The sequence below is a fragment of the Anguilla anguilla genome, chromosome 1 (assembly GCF_013347855.1).
Source record: "Anguilla anguilla isolate fAngAng1 chromosome 1, fAngAng1.pri, whole genome shotgun sequence".
NCBI classification, from domain to species: Eukaryota; Metazoa; Chordata; class Actinopteri; order Anguilliformes; family Anguillidae; genus Anguilla; species Anguilla anguilla.
In genome coordinates, this window is record NC_049201.1 from 27,674,141 (window position 1) to 27,696,945 (window position 22,805).

Here is a 22,805-nt window from a genome sequence, read left to right on the forward strand (position 1 = left end):
AACTGGGGATTAATAATTGAAAATCAATACAATACTTGTAAAATGGCATTTAGTGTCTTTCAATCAAGGTAAATTATTATGCATGTCAGAAATAGACTGATATACAGTAATGAAGCAAGCAGGTTAACTAGTGTCACAGTATAGTTGTACATTAAACGTGCAATGCAACCTCAGAACAAATAAACAAAATCTGAATGAATAAATTCAAGTGCTGTAAGAACCAGACTAAATAAAGTTCCACTGTAAGGTTAATTAATTACCATAAATGCAGAGAGATTTTACGCTGAGTGTAAAATGAGCATGCAACCAGTCCCCTAATAGGCTGATTTGTGTTGCAATGTGATTGGATGGCTTGGCCGTGATCATCCCACCACCACCACTTGACTGCATGAAGCCTACATGCGGAGTGATTCAAACTCCAAATATAACCGCGCAACGCAGGCAGTTGCCAGTCAGACCTCCAGGAGCGAACGCCAGGTGATACAGATCTCACTGGTCAGGCGACACCTTGCCCGCCAAAATGCCGTCCACATATAGAACCACTGGCTTCCCACTTGAGTCCTGCTTACAACTGCCAGCTCTCAAAAGAGGTTCTCAAAAAAACAGTTCAATCATGTTTGCAACAACCTCAAATCCAGTTACCTTGCATTTTATTTAAATACATCTTCTGCAAGCAACAAGGAAAATCTACACAGCAGTCACATCAAGTAGATGCTTATTAATCTTATGGTAAGAGTTTCAGACTGTTTCTTTGTTAAAAGTGAAGTTGAGAGTTAAGATTTTTCCTTGGTTCGTGGGTCAAATGAGCCTAATTTTTATGCATATTGTCTATGTTTCATAGAGTCTGACCACAGTCTGTTGTTCTGCTTTAGTAATAACTTGCCTGAAAAACACTTGAGAGATTCAGACATTTCTTCTGAGGCAAATTTGCAAACTTTTTCACCAAAGTAGTTAATGCAACTTTTCAGGCTGCTGTGCAGTGTTGGTGGCCGTTTCCTTTTTATGGGACCACAATATGGAATATATTGTAAATTTAACTTTGACCACAGACCTGCCAGCTGGTTATTTGGTCTGAATTTAAGCCATGTATGGAAAAGCTCAACTTCGAAAAACAGCGTCTCTTGGAAAGCACTGTCATGACGTAAGGCACAAAAAAGTACAATGGCCCTCTAACTTGGATGCGCCAGAATCTCATTCAGCCTTGTCATTCTTACTTACCGTTGTTAGTTCTGTGGAAAAGAGTGCGAAGCCCTCTGCAGACTGTGTGCAGAGTCTTACATTGTTCATCAGAACACGCCGAGTCTGAATAATTTCCCTTTGTTTTGTTTGAGAATGGCAAACAAGCAGTGCACAGCTGGCAAGGAGCGAGGCGAGGCTAACTTTATTCTCCAGTTCACCTTGCGTCTCCAAAAGGCCTGGAGGAAACGCTGAAATGCATAGCAAAGGAAAGAACTTTCAGACCATTAGCCCCCTAAAATGGGGGACAATGTATAAAATGGGCTGTAATTCCTACATGGAACATTGGAGTTGAACGTAAATTTAAATGCAACCTCATATTCATTGTTTCATTTCAAATCCAATGTGCTGGAGTATAGAGCCAAAACGAACAAAAAAAAAAAGTGTCACTGACCAAATACTTTGATGTACTATATATGTCAAATTAAAAATTTTCACCTACAGGGCCAAACCTCATTCTTGATCTAATGTACTTCTGTTGAAATCAAATATTCTAGAGGGATTCAGCTGCACAAGTTATTTGGGTCGAACAGACATGGTGGCTTTACCAGCCATCATCCTTTCCTTCTTCTTCCTTATGGTTACATCATTGAGAGGCCATAGGATGTAGTGGCTAGAGGGCTAGACATATAACCATGAAGGAGGTTGCTGGTTTGGATCTCAGTGGCCACTGTTCCTTTGAGGACAGCACTTAACAGGACTGGCTTACAGCAAGTTGCTTTAAATAAAATTGAGGGGCGGATTATGTGATCAATGCAGCTCCCATTACGGGACAGTCTGCCAAGCCCACCAATGTTGAGAAGATTAAAATAATTCTTCTTTGAAATTGTTCGCAGTAGAGGTAAGCAGATTGCTACTTGAACTGCCATATTCATTTCCACTGTTATCAACACCCTTGGCCAGGCGTGAATGCTGCTGAACTGTGGAAAGACTGTCAAAGCACCTCATTTTCAAATCAGTTACACAGGGCAAGAGGGGCAGCATCAGGTAGCGCACACTGGGAGAAGAAGTTCTGGATCATTCTGTGGCATGTGTTCAACCAGATGCTTGGGGCAGACTGTGACAAGCCTTTGAATGTCACTTGGTTTTTGACAGCTGGATCAGAATCTTGACAGTGAACAAATCAATCTGACAAGAAAATCTGAGCTTCATACTGATGGGCAACTGGTTTAAATTTAGCTACACCCCACCTGCCCCAGAAACAGACAAGCTAAAGTAAACCAGTGAATGTATTGAGAAACAATGAAAAAAAAATGGCATAAAAAAATATACATTTCATTATACATTATTTTTTCCAGAACAGCCATATCTTGGAAATATGTCTACACTGTTAAAGTCTCTACCCACAAATCAGTATGTATTATTGGGAAACAATGAACGGAACGGAAATTAGTTTAAAATAATATGTTTCAAGCTACCGAGTTCTGCAACCTACATTACCCCAGATATGGCCGCTCTGCACTAACGGCGTCGACGTGACCTCAATTCCAACTGCTGTACGTTCCCACAAGGTGACACGCAAAAAAACTGTGACCTAAAATTACTCCCCTCTCCTTCAATCTCTGCTGCTCACATGATCTGTGGCCTGAGGCAGGCCAGTTCCGTCTCTTTCACTCGCTCGTTCTCTAGTTTCAAATATGGCCAGGTTCTACTCACACCTGATTGGCCCTCCCGCATTGACATGTCACCATTATCTGGAGTTCTACCTCCCTGGTGGAACATCTGTGGGGAAACCCAAAATGGGAGATAAATGGTTATTTCCAGCATAGATCCAGCATAGAACTCTACGAAAACAAACCACAAAGCGAATACATGCCCCAAACCCCTCCCAGCCCCAAGGCTTTTTCATGAAGCCTCAGTCTCCCATAATTACTGCACATAGCAGACTCTGCATTTCACACCAATAAAACTAACCAATTAGGTTTCAGTACTGGACTACACGTCTGTTGAGAGCAGTAAAAACAGGAACTGTGTGTTTGCATCTCAACTATGACAGCTTTCCTGAGGCTGGGCTAGAAAGCTGAGCTGTCGGTTTGAAACCTGCTGCCTCATGCTTTACCCAGGTCAGGTGATGACCTACTTTCTCATATCTTCAAATAGAAAAAAAGACAAAAAGATAAAAAGAGATGCGCTTCTTGCCAATCAGTCAATTCAGCAACTAGGCCGTTAAAACAGTTTGTGTTGATGGATTGTAACTTCAAAATATAATTTTGAATTTCACCCGGCAGCCCTGTCCATACCCCCTCTATTGGCTGCAATCGTCATGTTGAACATAACAACTAAGAAATCGAAAATCACGGATCAGAGCCCACAGCTATTGTGCCAAACTGTGGAAAAAAGCCACATTATCTGGCCTTTCTTTGGCCTAAATCAACCAGGAAGAATGCACTCCACATAAAATTGATTACCATTGCATCTGAACCACACCCGCTTTTTCATTTAATTAAATTTTTAATCAGGTTTCTCAAATGCAATCTCCCTTATCCCATATTGCAAGAGTGTGCAATGTGCACACGACAGAATGAGATGGTGACTTGGGTGACGCAGTGTTTCATCACACGGTAGCCTGCCATTAATTCTCACAGCAATAAGCCCCGGTGATTTGGTTGTGAGCTCCCCGAACGCAATAACCATTGCTAGCAGAGAGCAAGCATTCACACTGTTTGAGGATTACTGCTTTCCATCCAGCGACGGATCATTACGTCACCTGGAACGGACCCAGGGGAGAGGGTTCGTCTATTCTACAGCGCATGAGAAAAAAAGAAAGTTGTTGTCTGTACAAGGAAACATAAAACTGTAACTCTAAGTAACAAAACAATTTGTGCTGCCAATAGTGGAGGCAAAACATATATTCCAAGCATTAGAGCTTGCTATGTGTGTGCATGCGCAAATAGCTGAGATATCTAATAGTTATCTAATACTGTCCAGCTGTATTTAAGCTGAGCTTATTTCTTTCCAATGATCATAAAATATGGCCAAATGAAAGAACTGGTCTGCCCCTTGACTAATCAGGATAGTGAGTTAAAAAAGAATGTCGCCTGACCCTTACATTGGTGTATAAGAAAGGTGATTGATCCAAAACACTAAAAAAGCATTATGTGGTTTTCTCATAGCAAGATAGACAGGTTGCCGATCTGTCTCCTTTCAGCACAATCCCTATCACTGTACCTGCCTTGACCCACTTTATGTTCACACTGTATCAATATTTCATCATCCCTTTCTTAACACGTGGTCCCCTTGACCTTTTTCAGTGGGAGGAGAGTGGGTGGGTTTGGGAGGGTAGGTGCTGAGAGAGAGAGCGGGAGAGAATGGCCAATGGGAGAAAGAGAAGGTAAGAGAGTGACCTGAAAGAAAGAAAGTCAAAGTGCAAGCAATGGAATAGAGAGAAAGAAAGAGACAAGACTGCCATTAGCAATGATTAACAGAATGTATTTCAGTCCCATCCAGGTTCAGTGAGTTCAGCCAAGTTAATAAAGCCCCTTTCACACATGCATCTTAACCCGTAACTGTTCTGGCTATTTTCCATGTCGGCAACATCTGTGAACAGGAGCCGAGGTCAATTTTGTCAAGACGCTCCTCCATTTTGCCGAGTCAGGACCTAGTAAGGTTTTTAAGGAACTCTTTTGCCAGGATTGTAGCGTGAAAAAAAGCAGCAACATTCCCGGATAAAGCGTGCAAAAAGTCATGACAGTTGTACGTAAGATCTTTTATTTCTAGCACAATTTCTATCGTAAATTTACTGAATCGGCCCTCTCAACAATTCTTGCAACAAGACCAGGTGAAAACCTAGTATGTGGCTGGACCGGCCGACCAATGGTGTAACTTCATAACTCTGGCGACCAATGGTGTAACTTCATCACTCAGTCACTCATTCACAGACATTCGTGTTTATAGGGCTGGCTCCGCTGTTGTGGCCCAGCCAAAAATTTTACATTACACACATTACAAAAGATATTGGAGTGGCATTAGTGATATTGTGAGGGAAATTTTAGCATTTATTTTAGGACTGTAATAGACAGTGTTGCTGTCTTTGATTGACATGGCTTTGTATATTGTAAAAGCCATTAGGCTACAAAATCACTGCCACACAAAACACTTGTGTGCTATTCAATACTTCTCCCTGATAAACATCAGCGTGTGGCTCTTCCAGTTTTAAGTAACTTTTTTTACCCAATGTAGCAAGCTGGCTAGCACCACATATCAATGGCAGACATAGCTAGCTATTTAACTTGGCTAATAGGATTGCTTTAGTTGTATTTTACCAAAAGTAACTCCGCATACCAGCATTTTATGATTTTAGCAAACAACCCATGCTTCCATTGTTTATCTACCCATAGTTATTTGGGGTCATTGGGCATACTTTATATTGGCTAAAGATGTTACTATAAGTTAATATCTTAGTTATCTTAAGTTATCTAAAAAATCATTATTCAACTGCGGTGTATTGGTAGGATTTACATCTCTACTGAAACTATTATTCTGTTATTCAACAAAATATCTGTTTTTTTTAAAAAGACAACTTAATGTAACATTAATATCTGTCCAGCATTGTTTCAAGGAGGATAGACATCGTGCCTTGCCCAATCTATACAGAATGGTCATGTCCTGTGTGAACAGACCCGACACAGCTTTTTACCGTATAGGAGATGTATGTGTGAATGCGGGAAACCATTACTTAACCCGGATAATCAAACCCAGCAATGTTGCTGGTTCCACGTATGAGCGGGGCTAAGTAACAGCTCTGATGGTATTCCAGGAATCCGCCCAGGCCCCTCCCCCTGACGCTTCCTCAGAGATTTCTGTTGGTTAACAAAGTGCTCGCCGCTCCTCCCCTCCGGCAGTTCACCTGACAAGGCACCATCCTGCACCCGACCTGCCTCCTGTCCCGCGGCATCTCCAATTTTGTAGCCTAGCGTCGGGGAACCTCCACTTTCATCTCTCGGCACGGCCACTCGCTAGCGACACGCGGAACAAACACGCCGTCTGAGCCAATCAAGCTTATCCGTAGTACAGTCAGATTTACACGCTCGCTGGCGAACCGCAGACGGCGAGTGGCCCCATCTGCCCTGTCCGCTGCTAATCTCCCATGCCAGATGGGTTAGCAGACCTTACGCGAGGTTGTTTTCAGCACAACACAGGCTATGCCACATACAGCGGGCTCCACTGTGGCCGCAGCAACCCATTCACTTTTCCTGATGAATTGCTATCTAGAATTTCCACTGAGGCAGCCAGTGAGCGTGAATAATGAGGAGAAGATTGAGAGACATTGAGACAATATGTCTTAAATCGAGACTCAAGTGTAACTCAAGGGGGCAAACAAATCTCTTTCTATACGACACTAAGTTAACCCCCCTTGCTCAGCAATATTTGTGAAGGCCAAGTTCATACAACGCAAAAACTCAACTTGAAATGCAATACACTGAGAAAGTACCACACACCTAAAATGAATTCCACAGTATTATGGCACTTTAAGAATAACAATGCAGTCCAAGGAAATGCTCATCATAACAATTCATTATAATTGTTTCTTGTTAGGGCAACTGAAAGTGGTAGGACAAGCAAATATGTTCCCTTAAAAAAACTATAAAAGTCAATTTTCAGTGAGTAAACACATTCTGATTGATAGATGTATTTGATATAGATAAGTTCCATGCCACAGCTCCAAGTAACCTTCAAGAAGACCAATTGTGCAGACCAGCAAAATCAGCTCTGAGTGAGGTATTTATTGTTTATTAAGTTTCGCTGACTCAGAGAAAATAACAGATTAATGTGCACTTGTACAATCCACTTTCCCCATCATTACAACTAATCAATTCTGCTGCAGTAGAATAAGATGTATTTTTGGGTGGGGAACATGGTTTATCATGCATTCAGAGATATTTTCTGAATGCATGATATTTAACCAAATATTTAACCACCTGCCATTGAAAAAGAACACTATTAGCGATTAGCCTATTTTGCACTTAAGGCAGTAAAAGGACTGTTTGTCTACTGGATTTATAACTGTATTTCTTTACATTCCAGTTAAATTATATCGCAATAGTACAATGCTTAATTATATTACATGATTTATGTTCTAATATAATATTTTATGATTGCTATTGGTTCAGTTTTTGGGGTTTGAATTCTTGAACCCCCTGTAATCCCCCTGTACCCTCTCAGTGAGGATACGGAAGGAAGGTGGTGGCAGGTGGTGAATAAGACGTCTCGGATGCTGTGACAAGTCTTGCAGGTACGGAGCACGTGGGCTCAAACAAGACCTTCACACTTCAAAGATGCACAGTCTCACGTGAGGAACACTTCCCTGAACTTGATAATTGGAGAAAAAACACCTCAGCAACACCGACTGAAACCCCTCCCCACATACCAAAATCCTATCCAATCACATCCGATTTTGAATACCAGTTTAAAGAAAAAAAAAGATTGAAGGTGTCGAGACAGGAATGTGATGCGACCCTATTTAGCAGACTACCCTGTTGATATGATAACCAGTTTAATATGACCCTAGATCCTAAATAGAAATACTTAACATAATTGTATTTCGTTTGCTTAGCAAGAACCATGTCCAAAGTGACTAACACAATGCCTGGGAACACTAGGAGTGCTGTATTTGAAATCGCACCCAATGCAAGCCAAGTTAAGACAGCCGTTTAGTAAAAGCAGCTAGCTGTTAAAACCCTAGGTGGGGCGCTGGTTTAGCGTCATTGGTTATTGCCCTTTGCCAAAAGGCTATTCTGAATGAAATGATCAAAGTGATATCAAGAGCATGCTGTGCAACTGGGCTGTGAGCAGATGGTGTTTTTGCTGATATGTTAATTTAAAAATACATTAAAAAATAATTACGTGCTCATTTAAAAGAGGAATACAGTATACAGATAACATTATGTAAGCATTCAGACCATGTTTATTTTTATAAACGTTCTAATATTACAGTACAGATCATTTGAATTATGATGCCTAACCAATGAAATATGTCATCAAATTACAAATGCCACTGCTATTACGCATGAGAAAAAACGGGTTCCAGTTTTAACAGATGGACAGAAACAGGCAAACCGTAGAACAGATGCCCTGATAAAAGTTCAATCTGTAATGCAAAATGTGGAGTGGTCATTAAGTCAACTCTAATCAAATACATTTTACTGTCATAGAGCACATTTTATGCACTTGTAAACTGACCAGCTGGATTAACACTGAATATTTCACAACAAGGCATCTGGAATAGAGCTGCATTTATACCATGTCCTGCGACAAAACAAGACAGAGCAACACAGTGCAACATGGCTACATATGGAACTTCTAGTTTTACTCCCACTGGTTCCAAGATATCTTAAATCCTCAATCATACCAGGACTGCAGCCATCTCCGTGGGCCAGTTGGAGCACATCCTAAGACATGGTCCTGTCCTTGAGTACCCCTGGGTGCTTATTTTTCCTTTCAACCCACAAGCAAAATTCCTCAAGTGTAATGAGCGTTCATATAAACCTTTGTCCATCTCTTCGCCCTGGTTTAGAGTATGCATCTTATGTTGTCTGACCAACTCTGAATTCAACATTGCTGCTTCTGTTGAATGAATGAGTAAAGAAAAGGGTAAAGAAACTGAACAGCTTCTGCATGCTGCTTCACACAAACCAATATTAAGACTGCAGACAGATATTCTTTTTGACAAAAACAATAAAGAAGTCATTCCGTATAATATGTAGGGCTGAGTAATAAATCGCAAGGACAATAATTTAATATTTTTGAGCACATTCCCAATCATAACCACCGTGTGGCTTTTGTTATCATATCTGATGCAGTAGTGACCTCCAAACTTCAGAGGTCATGCGAAATGCCAATATGACAGCTAATCAGAAGCACAGCCAATCAGAAGCACAGCCTTGCTTCTTCTGTCTGACCAACAAAGTCACATCACATGACGCTGTAGTTTGCTGTCGTGTCAACGTCTAATACGGGGGTCTGCAACTGCGGTCCTGGAAAGCCAGAAGCTCTGCTGGTTTTTGTTTTCATGTGAAAATCAGCACCCAGTTCAGACCCAAGTAACCAGATGAAGTGAGTTAACTGTAGAATCAACTGCTCTAATTGAGCAACAACAAAATCCAGCACAGCCTTTGGTTCTCCAGGACCAGGAGAACCCGGATGTAACAGACACAAGTGGTAGTGTTTTTTCCCCAGAATCTTTTCACATGGACTCTGAATTTGGGATGTTCACAAGCACATCAGGTAAGATTAAAGAAAATAAAAGCAGACAAATAAAAAAAGTCAATATGCTGTATGGTAATGTGGTTTTTATTTCATTCAGAAAATATTCAGAAATTATTGTAATAGTTCATCGCCCAGAACATTGGCACATGTGCACAGCCTCAGATTTTAAAGACCAAAAAAAACACTATGCCACACTCTACTACAACAAGTGCCCCTTCTTCGCCAGGATAGTTATATAAGCATTAGTCATTCCACACCCGAGCTGAAAGCCCCCTCTTTGAATGTCATGCTTCAAGACTCAATTCCAGAATCCTCAGCTCAATACAACAGTACAGGATGGTTTCCACAGTGGCAGGCAGGTGCCTTAAAACTATAGTTTACTCTCGTTTCTCTGATGATTTGTCTTAAGGGAGAATAAGGAACCTGTAATGGAAGACATCTATGAAAATAAGAAATAATGTTTGCTTTTATTTGTTAACATTTTCCTTTACCCATTGCAAACAGACATGAGAAAAAGGAGAAGAAGATTTTCATCTAAGTTGTATCTTTGTTTTAAAAAGTCAATGGAATCAATTACAGTCTTTCAATTGTAGTATTTATAAGACTGTAATTTTATAAAGGATGAGTAAACCAGACCATCTGTATTTGATCTGAGAGACCAATATTTGTGTTTTATGAAAAATGAAAACATAAACTATGCTCACATTGTGCTGAGGAACCCCACCATAACAGAGCTTTGGGGATCAGTGGACCCCAGTTCGGAAATCCCTGGTTTATAATATAATTGCTATTTTGTTATACAGCTATCAATGTTATTTTGTCCACATCCATATCCACATCATGCTCTTATAAATTTATTCGGGATTTCATGAAGTCAGACTGGTCTTACTAGAAACATGGAAAACAGACTTCACGCTTCATCCTCAAACAAGCCAAAAAAGCTTTCAGGGATAAGTTCTCCAGGTGAAGTTTTCACCACTGCAAACTTCGAAGAGATTCTAAGAGTTTAACCATATTTATTCCATCACTATCTATTCCAAGTACAAAATATTAATATTAAATTTACCAACAGTGCACCGTAAAACATCTGAAGAGTTTATTTTGAGGGCAACTTAGGTTCCTTTCATTTTTCTCTTTGCTAGACGAGCAGTGTTATGTTAGGGTAGACTGGCTAATATTTCCATACAGTGGGAGCCAGTATTTTTAGCACAGCCTTCTCCTCCACTCCAGTTACAGTGAAAAGAATAGAGTATATTTTGAGTGCTCTGTTTTACCACTATTAAATGTCTGCTTGCACATAAAGTGTGCGAAATGACAGCTGACACTAGAAACATCTCACTTCAGTGGGTAAAATACTCCTTACCGGATAACATTTGCTCACTGTTATATGAAGCCGTTTCATTAAGGACAGGATGTGTATTTAGGGTAACTTGTAAATATGCCATTAAAACATATTCAGCGCTGCTGCAGTAAAACACATATACCCCAGAGTATAATGTTCCCTTTCCTCTCTGTTATGTTCAACAGTTTCAAACATTTCAATTTTAACATATGCCAGAAAACATCTGAGTACTGCGGATACGTCTTCTGTGGTCCAGAATTGGGTCGTATAAGGCGAAACTTTATGAGGCACATGCTAAAGAGATTAGCAAAGTCACCATTTGAACCTTCTGCAGTCAATTTGCGATTACCAAACGAATATGGTTATATTACATATTTTACCTAGATGTCATGTTGCTGCTTACCACTGTAAGGCAATTCATTTTAATATGCCACAGATAAATGATGAGATGAGAACTTAAAGCAGAGCAGGAAGACAATAAATAAATAAAATAAATAAATAAACTGTCCAAAAGGGCATCCCACGCAATTCAGACAGGCCCAACCTCAGCTAGCCTCTTTAGGGCGTGCTTTTTGGTTGTGGCTACTTGCCGGTTACCTTCCCTGGGGTGACTGCGCTCCAGGGTCGGCATGCCTCCTCTCTGTAGGCTCTGCCTCCCTCTGCATGCCAGCAATGTGCCAAAATAAATCCACGCTGACAGCTCTCCCAAAGGAGTTCACTAGACATGACCTTATACAAGCCTCGTCAAGTGCATTCCTTTGTCTGGTGAGCCTGTGAGCAGATTTCCTCTGCTCCCCACCCCCCACTCTTTTCCCCATCCCCCATCTCAACACAGTCCCTCCCCCATCACCCGTCTTGGCCTCGCTTGTGTTTTTCTCATACATGATGTCACATGACTCAACAAATCCATCTGCTCACAGCAGGCTGAGTTTTGGAGCGTACAGTGGTGGATGGAGGTGGCCTGACTCTGCAGAGAGTACCCTGAACTGCACCCCCCCCATTACCATGCCCCCCCCCCCACCATTCTACAGGTTCAGATTACACCCCACACTCATAAGGGTTCACATATTCACATAAAAATAGGAGGGAGAGGGCCCTGCAAAATTGTATGAATTAACTGAGCAGTTACCTCAATTACCCACACCCCGTGCCCTCCTCCAAATGAAGAAACGCTCATACTAGGGCACAGCAAGGAGTTATACTTCAGGAAGGTGAGCATCCTCTTTTCTGAACAGAGGACAGAATGCAGGGAAAAATATATTTGCAACATATGAGCAATCTGTTCTCCTTTTCTTTTGAGGACACTCACTCTTCCCAAAGACCTACATGATTAAAAACAAACAACTTCCCCGAAACAGTGCCAAAAATCAAAAGCAAACACTCTGATGAGAAAGGGGCAAGAGGGGATTTAGGATAGAGAGATAACCAAAATAAAAAAGCTCACTCGCTACCACAAGCTTTCCTCCAATCGGCAAGCTCACAGAACTCAGTGTGTAGTAAATGGCAACCGGCTTCTGCAGGCTTAGATGGCAACATGCTGTTTCACAATGAGCAATTTGCTGGCACGGAGGATTATCTTTACAATATTTCTTGGCCGTTTCCCATATGATTCACACCCTGCGAGATCCACGCGGGTGTTCCAGTCAGTCATCTGGTTCTTATCTGAGCACAGGCCTTCTCTTCCAGCAGACACGTCACAACTAGAGCTTGGCAGTGGGACAGCGGTCGGAGGAGGGTCTAACAATGTCTAATCTCGGTCTGTGCAACAGGCACTGGTCCCAGGTCAGCTCTACCACTTTCGACCTTTAACCCTTGTGACAGCAGTCTGCCGTAAGGTCTGACCTCGGACCAGCACTCACAGGCACTTTTTAAGCAGGCCCTTATCCAATTAAAAAAACTTCATCAACACTACACCTTTCCCGCCCACCCCCCAGAGGCCCCAGTCAACACCTTGGATGGGGAGGACCTCTGATTGTCTCCCCAGAGCACCTCCTGTAATTATAAAGGAATGCACCTCACTGTTATGAAGTGGGCGGGCTTTCGCTGGTGTGCGTCAGGGTTCTGGTACAGCATGGACTGATTTGCTTTGACCAATAGTGAGTTTTTCCACTTTTCTGGTGTCCTGATAAAAACTAAGTGCATTCAAGAATAAATGAGAAAATGAACAAAGTATGTTACATTTTTTACTTACTATGAAATGACTTTTTGACACAAAGGATTGTCTAGTTTATGCTGATACATCATGGCACAATGTAACTATTATTTACTAATGGATTATTCTATTCTTGAGCCCATTAGGAATATATGAGCTTTGACTCATTTATTAAAAAAGAATATTTTCTTACCAATGTTTCTCTTCTCCTTCCCTATTTGTAAATGCAAAATAAGAAATTTAACCCTATTCCATTGCCAAAGCATTCCTGTGTCAATTTTGTAATGTGCACAAAACCAAGCTGTGGGTTGGCTGAATAATGAAACAGCCCACAGTGGTGGTGGTCTGGACCAATGGGTAATCTCAGCACATTCTAACTACTAAGAGCAAATACTTCAGTTGGATACACCAAACAGACTTATGAAATTTGATTGCAGGCAGAATCAACCACCGGGATGGTGAAAATTTTTCTCCTAAAAAATAAAGTGGGGTGCAACTTCCTCATGTACGTGTAGATACCACGGTAACTGTACTTTTTTCACCAGTGGTACTTTGGAGTCTTCCTCTAAGAGCCAGTCTGGAAAAACAAACTACAAAACTTTCCACCAAATGTCCTTTGTGCTGAGAGACCCAGCGGTATCTCCCCCACCTTTATTCAACACAATGAGCAGTCAAGAATGTGGTTGTGTTATAAATAATTGGTGAGGATAAAAAAACACAAGATGATCTTTGCACCATCTTTGTTGTATGTTGTTCTCGATAAGAGCATCGGCCAAATGCCTGTAATGTAATGTAATGTAATGTAATCTTACGGCCTATGAGACATTACCTATGCATCAGACTGGACAAAGCCAATTGTGTCCTGCAGACTCCTAATCAGTCAACAAATGAGGTTTAATTGCAGCCTCGACACAAGCCAGCAAAGTTCAAGCTACAGTATATGTCCTAGGGTTCACTCCTGGTGAGCACCTTTAGTGCATGAGCCGCTTGGGAGCTAAGACCCTGACAGCTTATTGGATCATACAGTTCCACACATTTCACCAAGAACATTCCGGTTGTTTAACAAGCAGAAATTCTGTTGCTCAGAAATCTTGAGGGGTGGCTAACAATCTTCCATCAAGCCAGCCTCACGGTGACAGATACAATGGCCTCTTTCACCTTAACTAACAGAGAGCCACATCGTGAGAGCCGCTGATTTGATGATATGCCCCGTTGCCAAAACAACCCCAGAGTCACATGACATTCCTGCCAAACTGCAGATGTACATGTTATCCATCAGATGATGATTGGTCTCAACAGATGTAGACACCCTTGTCGACTGACAGCATTAGATCATCACGAGGTCCAAACAAGGTCACGCCTCAGTCAGTGTGTTCAGAACGACCCTGCCTTTCAACCACAATCAAACTTACTAAGCTCTTAACCCTAAGCCACAGCCTAAACTATGAGACTAATAGTTCAAACAGAGCCCTTCTTTGTGCCTCAGCAGACCAAGAATAAGTGGATATTATTTTTGACTTTATGCACGTAATCTACATGTAAAGCCATTAATCGGCTTTTACAGTTACATTTCAGGTTACTTCTGCACAAGCAACTTCATGGGTTTTCCCCTTGCGAAAGGAAAGTATAAGAGTTCTGTGAAAAAATGTTACAGTAATAGCAGTTTTTTCACTTGTTTTTAAAGGAAATACACTAAAACAGCCAGATTTTCATAAACAGATTCTGGATGCCATGTTCAAAAGAGCCCCTGTTAATTTCTTTACTATAGACTCCTTTTGGTTGGTAAAACATTTGTTTATGAATCTTGCTATGATTACTTATCCATGCTGACACAAAACAGCTTATGTTCTTTTTTTGTGGGGCATATTACCCACCCTGTAATCCAAAGTTATGATTTAACCTTCTATTAAAAGGTTTCTGACACACCAAGCTATAAACATATTACATTCGCAGAAACTAGCTTGCACATCAAGATTTCCCTACAAATAGTCAAATGAAAAATGGCTGTTATTCCACAGGATCTTGGGGGTGACACGGGGTCACGAGTTTGAAACCTAGGAAAGCTGTGTAGGGTTCTGCTGTCAGATCTTTGATTGAGGCGGCCATGCACCTCTGGCCCTACAAATGTGTCAGAGTGAGGGTAAGGCGGAAAACTGCAAGCTTCATAAGTCGCCAGTACGTCTGCTGAGTGAGTAACCAAATGTAAAAGCACTCACTGATCATGCTCAGCAGACATCTTTTTTTCCCATTAGGAAAAAAATAACACTTTTGGGGGGGGGGGGGGGGGGGTTCCCTTTAGAAACCCTTGAGGGTAATGGTATCAGAAAAATTGGCCACCCCTTGGATGAAAAGTCAGGAAACAGTACACATATTTGAGAGTAAGAGTGAGTCATAACATTACTATTTGTTTTCTGAAGTTGGCGAATTGCATATCAATGTTCGACGACAGCACAATCCATTCGCAAAGTGTGGATGAGGGTTCTGTCAATTGAGACATGTCACTAGGCAGTCTAAACACTAATCAGCCTCACAAGGAAGGTATTTAAATAATTACTAAAACCCGCTAACTCTTTTTTGACTTGCGTGCAGGTGTGTGTACGTGTGTGTGTAAGCGAGAGAGAGAGAGAGAGAGAGCGAGAGACACAGAGAGAGATAGAAAGAGAAAGAGAGCGAGACAGAGAGAGAGAGAAAATTCACACCAGTTTGTGTTTTAACATGTGCCTTGTCAGATGTGGACACTGTTCTTTCCTATGCATTTAGACATTGATATAGTTTTTTTTTTTCAAATTCACATTAACATACTGCATAAAATAATTACTCTTCAGTTTCCGACTGTGGGCATGGAGTAACAGCAACGAGTCAGCTGATGGGCAGCATCTAGTATTACTCTCTGTTCAGACCTGACATTAAAATGCGTCTTGGGTGATCCGATCACAACTCTCACAGCTCTAACTACAGGTGTGAATGCACCCAAGATGCACTGAGATCCGATCACTCAGACCACATTCGGAGGTGTTCTGGGTCGCATATTTCCACATTCTTTTAGCAGTGTGTACACGTATGCGTCCTGGGCCACACTGAAGGACCGCCTAGTCAACTGATGTCCTCTGCGTAAGCGGAAGTACATACTCATTTGCCCTATCCCAGCAGAGGCAAAAGCAGCGGCTCTCCTTTTGTTCCTCATTTTCTCATCTCCAGTTGGTTCTCAAATCGTATAAACCGGCCTTGTCCACGATGTTTTAAAATTTTGAAAAGCGCATAGAGACATATTACGAGTGCGTCAAACATCTTGGACGATTTGGATTGCCTGGAACACGCCAAGGAATAGACCCGTTCTGTTTTTGTTTTGATTTTGCCCGTGCGCCAATGTCTTCGCAAACTCCTCCTTCTTCTTCTTTTAATTTCTGGCACAGGTAGTGCATTGCTGCCTCCCGCCACTTAAAAACGACAACGCATTTTGTCTTTGCAAACGGAAATGATGTACGTGTTTATTTGCATATTGAGCGGGGCACTGAGATCCGATCACAAGTGGTCACTCGAGACGCATGTGGAGACGCACATTCTGATGCCAGGTGTGAACTGACATCCATCTCGACTGAATCTGGACACAATCTGGATATATCTGGATACAAAGCACAGGTCAGAACAGGGCGTAGGTTACATTCACCTCAAAAGAAGAACCAAGCTTGTCTGTTGCTGGTTTTGAAGAACTGGTTTTACCGTCCTGTAGCCACTGTTCAATGAAGTGACTGATGTGGCACTGTACCCTGCGGCACTGTGGAACACATCAGGACAGTTCTGTAAACAAATAGTTTCCACATGTCTTTGGTTTAAGTCAGCTTTCAGAGTTCAAAGACAGGTTAATCTGAGTTGATGCATCAGAATTAGAACCATCCTCCGCAGGAGAACGTAGATTCCAAACGACGGCCAGATTTACCGTACAGCGACATAATTAACGATTGGCACCTTGAAATTTTCCATATGCATGTGTAAGAAGCAAAAAAGAAATAAAATATAATAAAATTCTGATGGCCCTGCAATTTTTCATTGTGTTTTCCCCAAGGACTGACACATGCCCTTGTAGTAGATGACTCATAAATGCTTGGCGCCCAACCTTTCATTTCACACACCTTTAGAAATGGAAAAATTGAGTTTTACGCACAATACCATCGCACGGTGATCAAAAATCTGAAGAACTAGGCCAGCATCAGCAGGCCTAAACTGAAAACAGTTTGCTCAGCTTCAAGACGCAGTGAACCAGCACAGCTCTGGAAAAAAAAGCAAGTGACAAAGCACTCGGTTACACGGTATCTGTTTACAATTATCTGAGAAAATGCAAGGGGATCAGGGAGGACATATGCTGTGAGTCTGAAATAATCCTGCACGGTTGTGTTCCTGAACTGCTGACAGTTCTAAAGACAAAAGACGAGACCCAGATGCCGCAAATTGTGATGACATCACCAGAGATTAAAAGACGGCAGGTCTGAAGCTATGAAGAAGCCACAAGAGCGATTCCTGTTAATTTCAGCATCTGGTAACGGGACACTGAGTCACACTGCACCGCAGAATGTGATACAGGAAGTGGGTGGTACGCCCCCCCCTCCCCCCACCCTAACACCCCCATCTACCTCTAAGCCAGCACCTGTACAAGCTTAACAGGATGCAAACCCTGAACTATGTCAACCCACCCCCCCCCCCCCCCCCGAACCCACCCCTGCCTTCCTCTTCTTTAAAATCTTGACTACACAAGTGCTACAGATTCTGCAGCTTAACATAAAAAAGCTGACAAAAGCAATAAGGCAAACAGACACCTTTTAAACTTTACATTAACCATTTTACCAGTGACTATTCAACCCTGTCCTTTTCCAAGATATTTCTTGTTGTGTTTATTTTTTTCTAAATGAAGAACAAAACAGACAGGCACAAAAGTCACCACAAGGCTTATGAAATGGCTAATAAAAATGAATAAGAAGAACAAAAGCAAAAAGCAGAAAAAACAGACCCACAGCACAGCAAACGCATGCACAAGCGGCAAGGGTCAATTTCAGACGCCTCTCACACCTTGAATTTAATATCAATTTGCATTCCGCATACTGTTGAATGTTTTTAGGACCAGAAGTCAGCTGAAATTTAACTTAAACATAAGGACGCACCTAAAAAGTACAAAGTCACTATTGCACACATTGTGGTGATTTTTTAAATGAAATGAATACACATATGAAGACAATGGGGGGTTTCTCCATTCATGTGAAATTCAAACCAGTCCTCACACAGCTATTTCCTGGGTATTAAACTTAAACCTAACAAATTACCTCAAATGTGGATGTAATATTTTAAGAAAGTCTGAACCAAACGTGTTCTGTTGACATGAGTAAGTTTGTGTAGCTAATAAGTAAAATGCAACATGTACCTTAACAAACACTGTCTGAGTTAATTCCTTGAATATACTCGATAGGTTTAGGACATTTTAAAGTTTGCATATAGAAAGCTTTGTCATCATTTACAAACTGATCTTTTGATAATGCATTAATCTGCTGGAGAAATGCGTAATGAACAAAATGGAACACAGGACAATCACCCTGGTTAGTCTGTCAAGCAAATGCATATGAATGACTAGTATTCCTGGAGTACATGACCATATTACCGTAAAATCAGATTTAAAATGCATTTGTGTATAATATACTATTCATAAAGTATGCTGTCTTTGAAAACATTCATTCGATTTGGAACTGAAAAATAGGGTAACTGAATCATTTTGTCTGTCTATTGCAGAATCATTCTTCTTCCATGCACAGAACAAATCAGTGCCCCGTTAGTTCTTACACACATGCTCAACAGGTCCCCAAAAGCATGACTTGTTGTTCATTCCTAGAGCACTTGACGAAATACCGAGTTTGTGTAAAGCTCCCTGGCTGCTGTACACATCAGGACTGTTTGTTTTGCGAGAGCGGCTCCAGTGCAAACCGCATGGGAAACGACTGAGCCTGTGAACGACTCTGTGCAACTCTGGACACTGCCTGCATTACATCTGGGACACTGTACGAAATCTGGGAGTTCAGCTTATACGGGCTGAGCCATGCTGGCAGACAGACAAGAATAACTCAGCCTTGGGTTCATCTGAGTTGCCCCCCCCCCCCCCTTCCTTTCACTTCAAAACAATGATCTCATCTTACCCCTCACTCCTCTCTACACCAGGAATCTGCCAATTGTTTTATATGTCTTCCAAGGACTCACATGCTTGCTGCTTATTTCACTTGTTCCAGAAAAAACATATCACCACATAATGTGCTAAGAATATTTTTTTTTTAAAACAGAGTTGGACAAAATAACAAGGCTTTTCACTCATACAGTAGGTTAATCTCAGCCAATGCCTGTTTACTGATTTCTTGCTTTTACTTGAGTCTGAACTGACATTTTTTAAAAGTAAAATTAAGTATTTCACTTGCACGGTGAGTGAGCGTGGCCAGTTGATCAGTAAGCTAGTATGCAGGACATAAAGTGAGAGAGCGAGTGAGGCGGTCAGTCGGTGAGAGTGAGAGTGGGCGAGCGAGTGAGCACATATCAGTGGGTGAGTGAGTGATTAATCGGTCCCCGTTGATGCTTTTAGACTCCAGCCACCTACATGGGCCCTCAGCAGAGGAAATGCTGACAAGCCTCGTAGCCCACACACTCTCGCACACATCTCCAAAGCTCCGCTTAACACAAAACGAACGGTACTAATATACCTCAGGCTACGATCGCCATGGATGCAGATAGGGAATCAGTCACCCTCTACAAAAATAAGTCAAGGCCCTGCAGTCACCCACAGCAGCCTTCTAAATATTAACCCTCAGCAGCGGAATTTCTTAGTGTGGTTTAGCAAGATGCTAGGTTTCTTTAAGCTGAAACCATTCCCAGTTAGCAAGAACTGTTACCTTTAAAATACTTGAATGTAATAAAGTGTGATTTGAAATAAATAGAATGTCTTCTGTAGAAATCACATAAATACTTGAAAATGATGATCCAGGAAATGCATTTAGCAGGACATACCAAGCACATATTGGAGCAGTGCTATTTCAGTCTGCATCTAACCAAACACTTTCTCTGGGATTCTTATTCTCTTTACGATTAAACATTTTGCATGACTGTACACCACTAAAATCCATGTTCCACCTCAAAGGACCACAGGTACCACTTAAATGTCTCTCTTCTCATCCACAGTAGAACTGGAGTCAATCTTGGTCTGACTGGTGCTGCTTGTTCAGAGCTATAGCTATTAATGTCACATTCAATGCCACTGTCTGCACATACAACCGCCTGGAGTTTTTTTTCCACTCCAAGGCAGAGGTTTATGGAAAGAGTAGTCACCATATTGCTTCTGTCGACTTCTGGTTACTTTGCTCCATCAGCAATGGTGATGTGCTGCTTTCCGTACTTCATTTTTATGTCCTCACAGTTTATAGTGCCAGTGCTATTTTATTCATCCAGATCCCACTGAGATAAAAAAAAAACACTTTTTCAAGGAAGCCCAGCTGAATCACTCTAACAGAGCAATATAGCTGCACAAATCATTTGTAGGTAGGCCAGCTTCAATAATGCTAACCGCTAACTGAGCTGACACAGAAGGTCACATGAAATTTGTACTATGGGGTAGTACGTGACAACATGACAACCATGGAACTGATAAGGTGGATTTACACATTAATTCACACACATGCAATTTAAAAAAATGTGTTTGTCTCATTTTGTTAGTTGTGGGAGGAAAAAAAATCACCAACTACTTTCACCAACATAAAGTAATCATTTTCCTTATTCTATGTTGTTGCTATGGCAACCAAACTGTTGGCAGCCATTTTGATACATGTGACGGCTTTGTGCTTGGGCTTCAGCCAAACAGATCATGCAACTCTGCACATATCAGTGCAATATTCAATAGCCAGAAGACCACTTTATTGAATAGGAGTATCTTAACTCTGTCCTAAGGCCAATTAGCAGCTGCATCATGGTATATGCACGTTGTACTGCATACCCTCAGTTTCCCAGTATGTGGTTGTTTCTCATGCTTTGTTTTGCACATCCTTCACAATTTTTTTCTTACTTTATTCCTGTCAGAAATACACATCAATAATTAAACAAACAATCAGTCTTCTGAAATGTTATTTTAAAAACAATGGTTTGATGGGTTCAAGGATAGGAATGCCTGAAGCAAACATGGATACTAGGGATTTGAAATGTATAAAACAGCCAATCCAAATATTTTTGGGGACATAGCATTTGAAATAGGTATTATTAGTTGTCAAAAAGGTTACTTAAAAGCAAATATCTGATGGCTTATCCATAAATCCTTTCCCCATTTTCTCCTATTTGGATTATGAATTAATGACATTATTCTTGGATAGTACTGCTCTATCTTGTACAGAGATGGCAGCTGGTGCTGACAGTTTTCCACACGATAAACAGACTGCTGTCACCGGTCTCCCTTTGACAAAACATGTAAGCGCATTGTAAGAAATTACAAGGCACTTACATAGCTGCAACATGGGGAACTCTGGTCTTAATGGGCTAATCATATACCCTTGAGATTTTGAGATTGTAGGCCCCAACCTTTACCAGCTGAGACACTTTAGAACCTGTATGCTCTTGTAACATTCATGAAAGTAGAAATGTACAGGCTTCAGTCTGCACCAGTACAAGATGACCTTGCTGAATTTCACTGAGATCATTAATGCCAATAAAGGTTAAGCAAGATTCAATCATTAGAAGAATCAACTACCATTGAGACTGGAACAAACAATTAGATAATTAATCCATCTTAATCTGCGAATCAGCACTACTGTTGACCATTCCATTGATTTATTTCAGGAGGAAAAGACGCTTGTCTGCTCCACTATAAGTGGCACTGCGCTACCGAGATCAGTATCTCAGGAAATATGTTAACCTAATGCTGTATTCAGATGACTGCTCAAACCACAGAAGGGCTCCCAATGAAAGGTATACTCCTCTGTCACAATATTGGACACTCAAATTTAGCATTGCAATTCAGATTCATCAGCATTCCATTGGCACATTCATACTGTTTCTTGACTGCCCTCTGGGTGAACCATCGCCAAGCCAGGCTATCATTAGAGTGGGGACGCCATGTCCACGTTCCAGATGTGCCCAGTTCCACATGTGGGGCAATGACAGCCAACAATGTGCTTCTTCCGTTCTTACATTTTTTTTCCCCATAAGTACTTTATTACCCAGCCTATTACCTATAAACCTCCACTTGCAGCAATTATAGGGATGATTCTGTTTTGGGATCTTAGATGCTACATTTTTGCATACAGGCTTTCAATGGAAAGAGCATGCCACGCCCTTTTACAGAAATGAGGGTAATACAGGTAGACCCGGTAACACCCCCCTCGGTTTTAGGTTTGGATTGAAAACGGTGGCCAGAGACACGGCTGTTGACAGCACGGACTAGGACTGAACAAACCGCAGAGTAAATGGCGAGGGGACAAAGTCCTCTTAAATTTCAGAACCCTGTGCAGAGCGCATGCCTCACACCAGCCGGAGCAGAGTCATGCATACCTCTGCGCTGACGTGTTAGGACAGCGAGAACATGTTTTGATACCGCTGAGGTTCGCAGGCAGGGTCATTCCAATAAAGGAGATTTCTGTAAATAACCCACTGAATTACCAGAAACAAATAGACTGCATATTAGACTTGTGTCATATAAACCTGTCCGTTTGACAAATGGCAAATGACAATCTGTTTGAAAAGAGAGGGCTGGTGAGATTCATTTTATTATTCTGTGAACTGTATTCTTGCACTGGTTGATTCCTATTTAGTCAGTGGAAGAAATCTAATTTGACAAGAAACAATAACTGATCATTCAATGTCATTGAA

The 22,805-nt window shown here is 41.4% G+C and overlaps 1 protein-coding gene across 3 annotated transcripts in view; it reads right to left on the reverse strand.

The window, feature by feature from the left end:
• Window positions 1–22,805, reverse strand: part of LOC118209578 (transcription regulator protein BACH2-like) — a 75,474-nt gene that overhangs the window by 47,347 nt on the left and 5,322 nt on the right. The window contains exons 2-3 of one of the 3 annotated variants that reach the window (XM_035385023.1): window positions 2,893–2,958; window positions 1,219–1,427 (exon numbers count right to left, since the gene is read on the reverse strand). The exons of the other annotated variants lie outside the window; for them this stretch is intronic. Of the exons in view, the coding sequence (XP_035240914.1) occupies window positions 1,219–1,287 (69 nt within the window). The 5' untranslated portion in view covers window positions 1,288–1,427; window positions 2,893–2,958. The remainder of the gene's footprint in view (window positions 1–1,218; window positions 1,428–2,892; window positions 2,959–22,805) is intronic. 3 annotated transcript variants of the gene reach the window in all.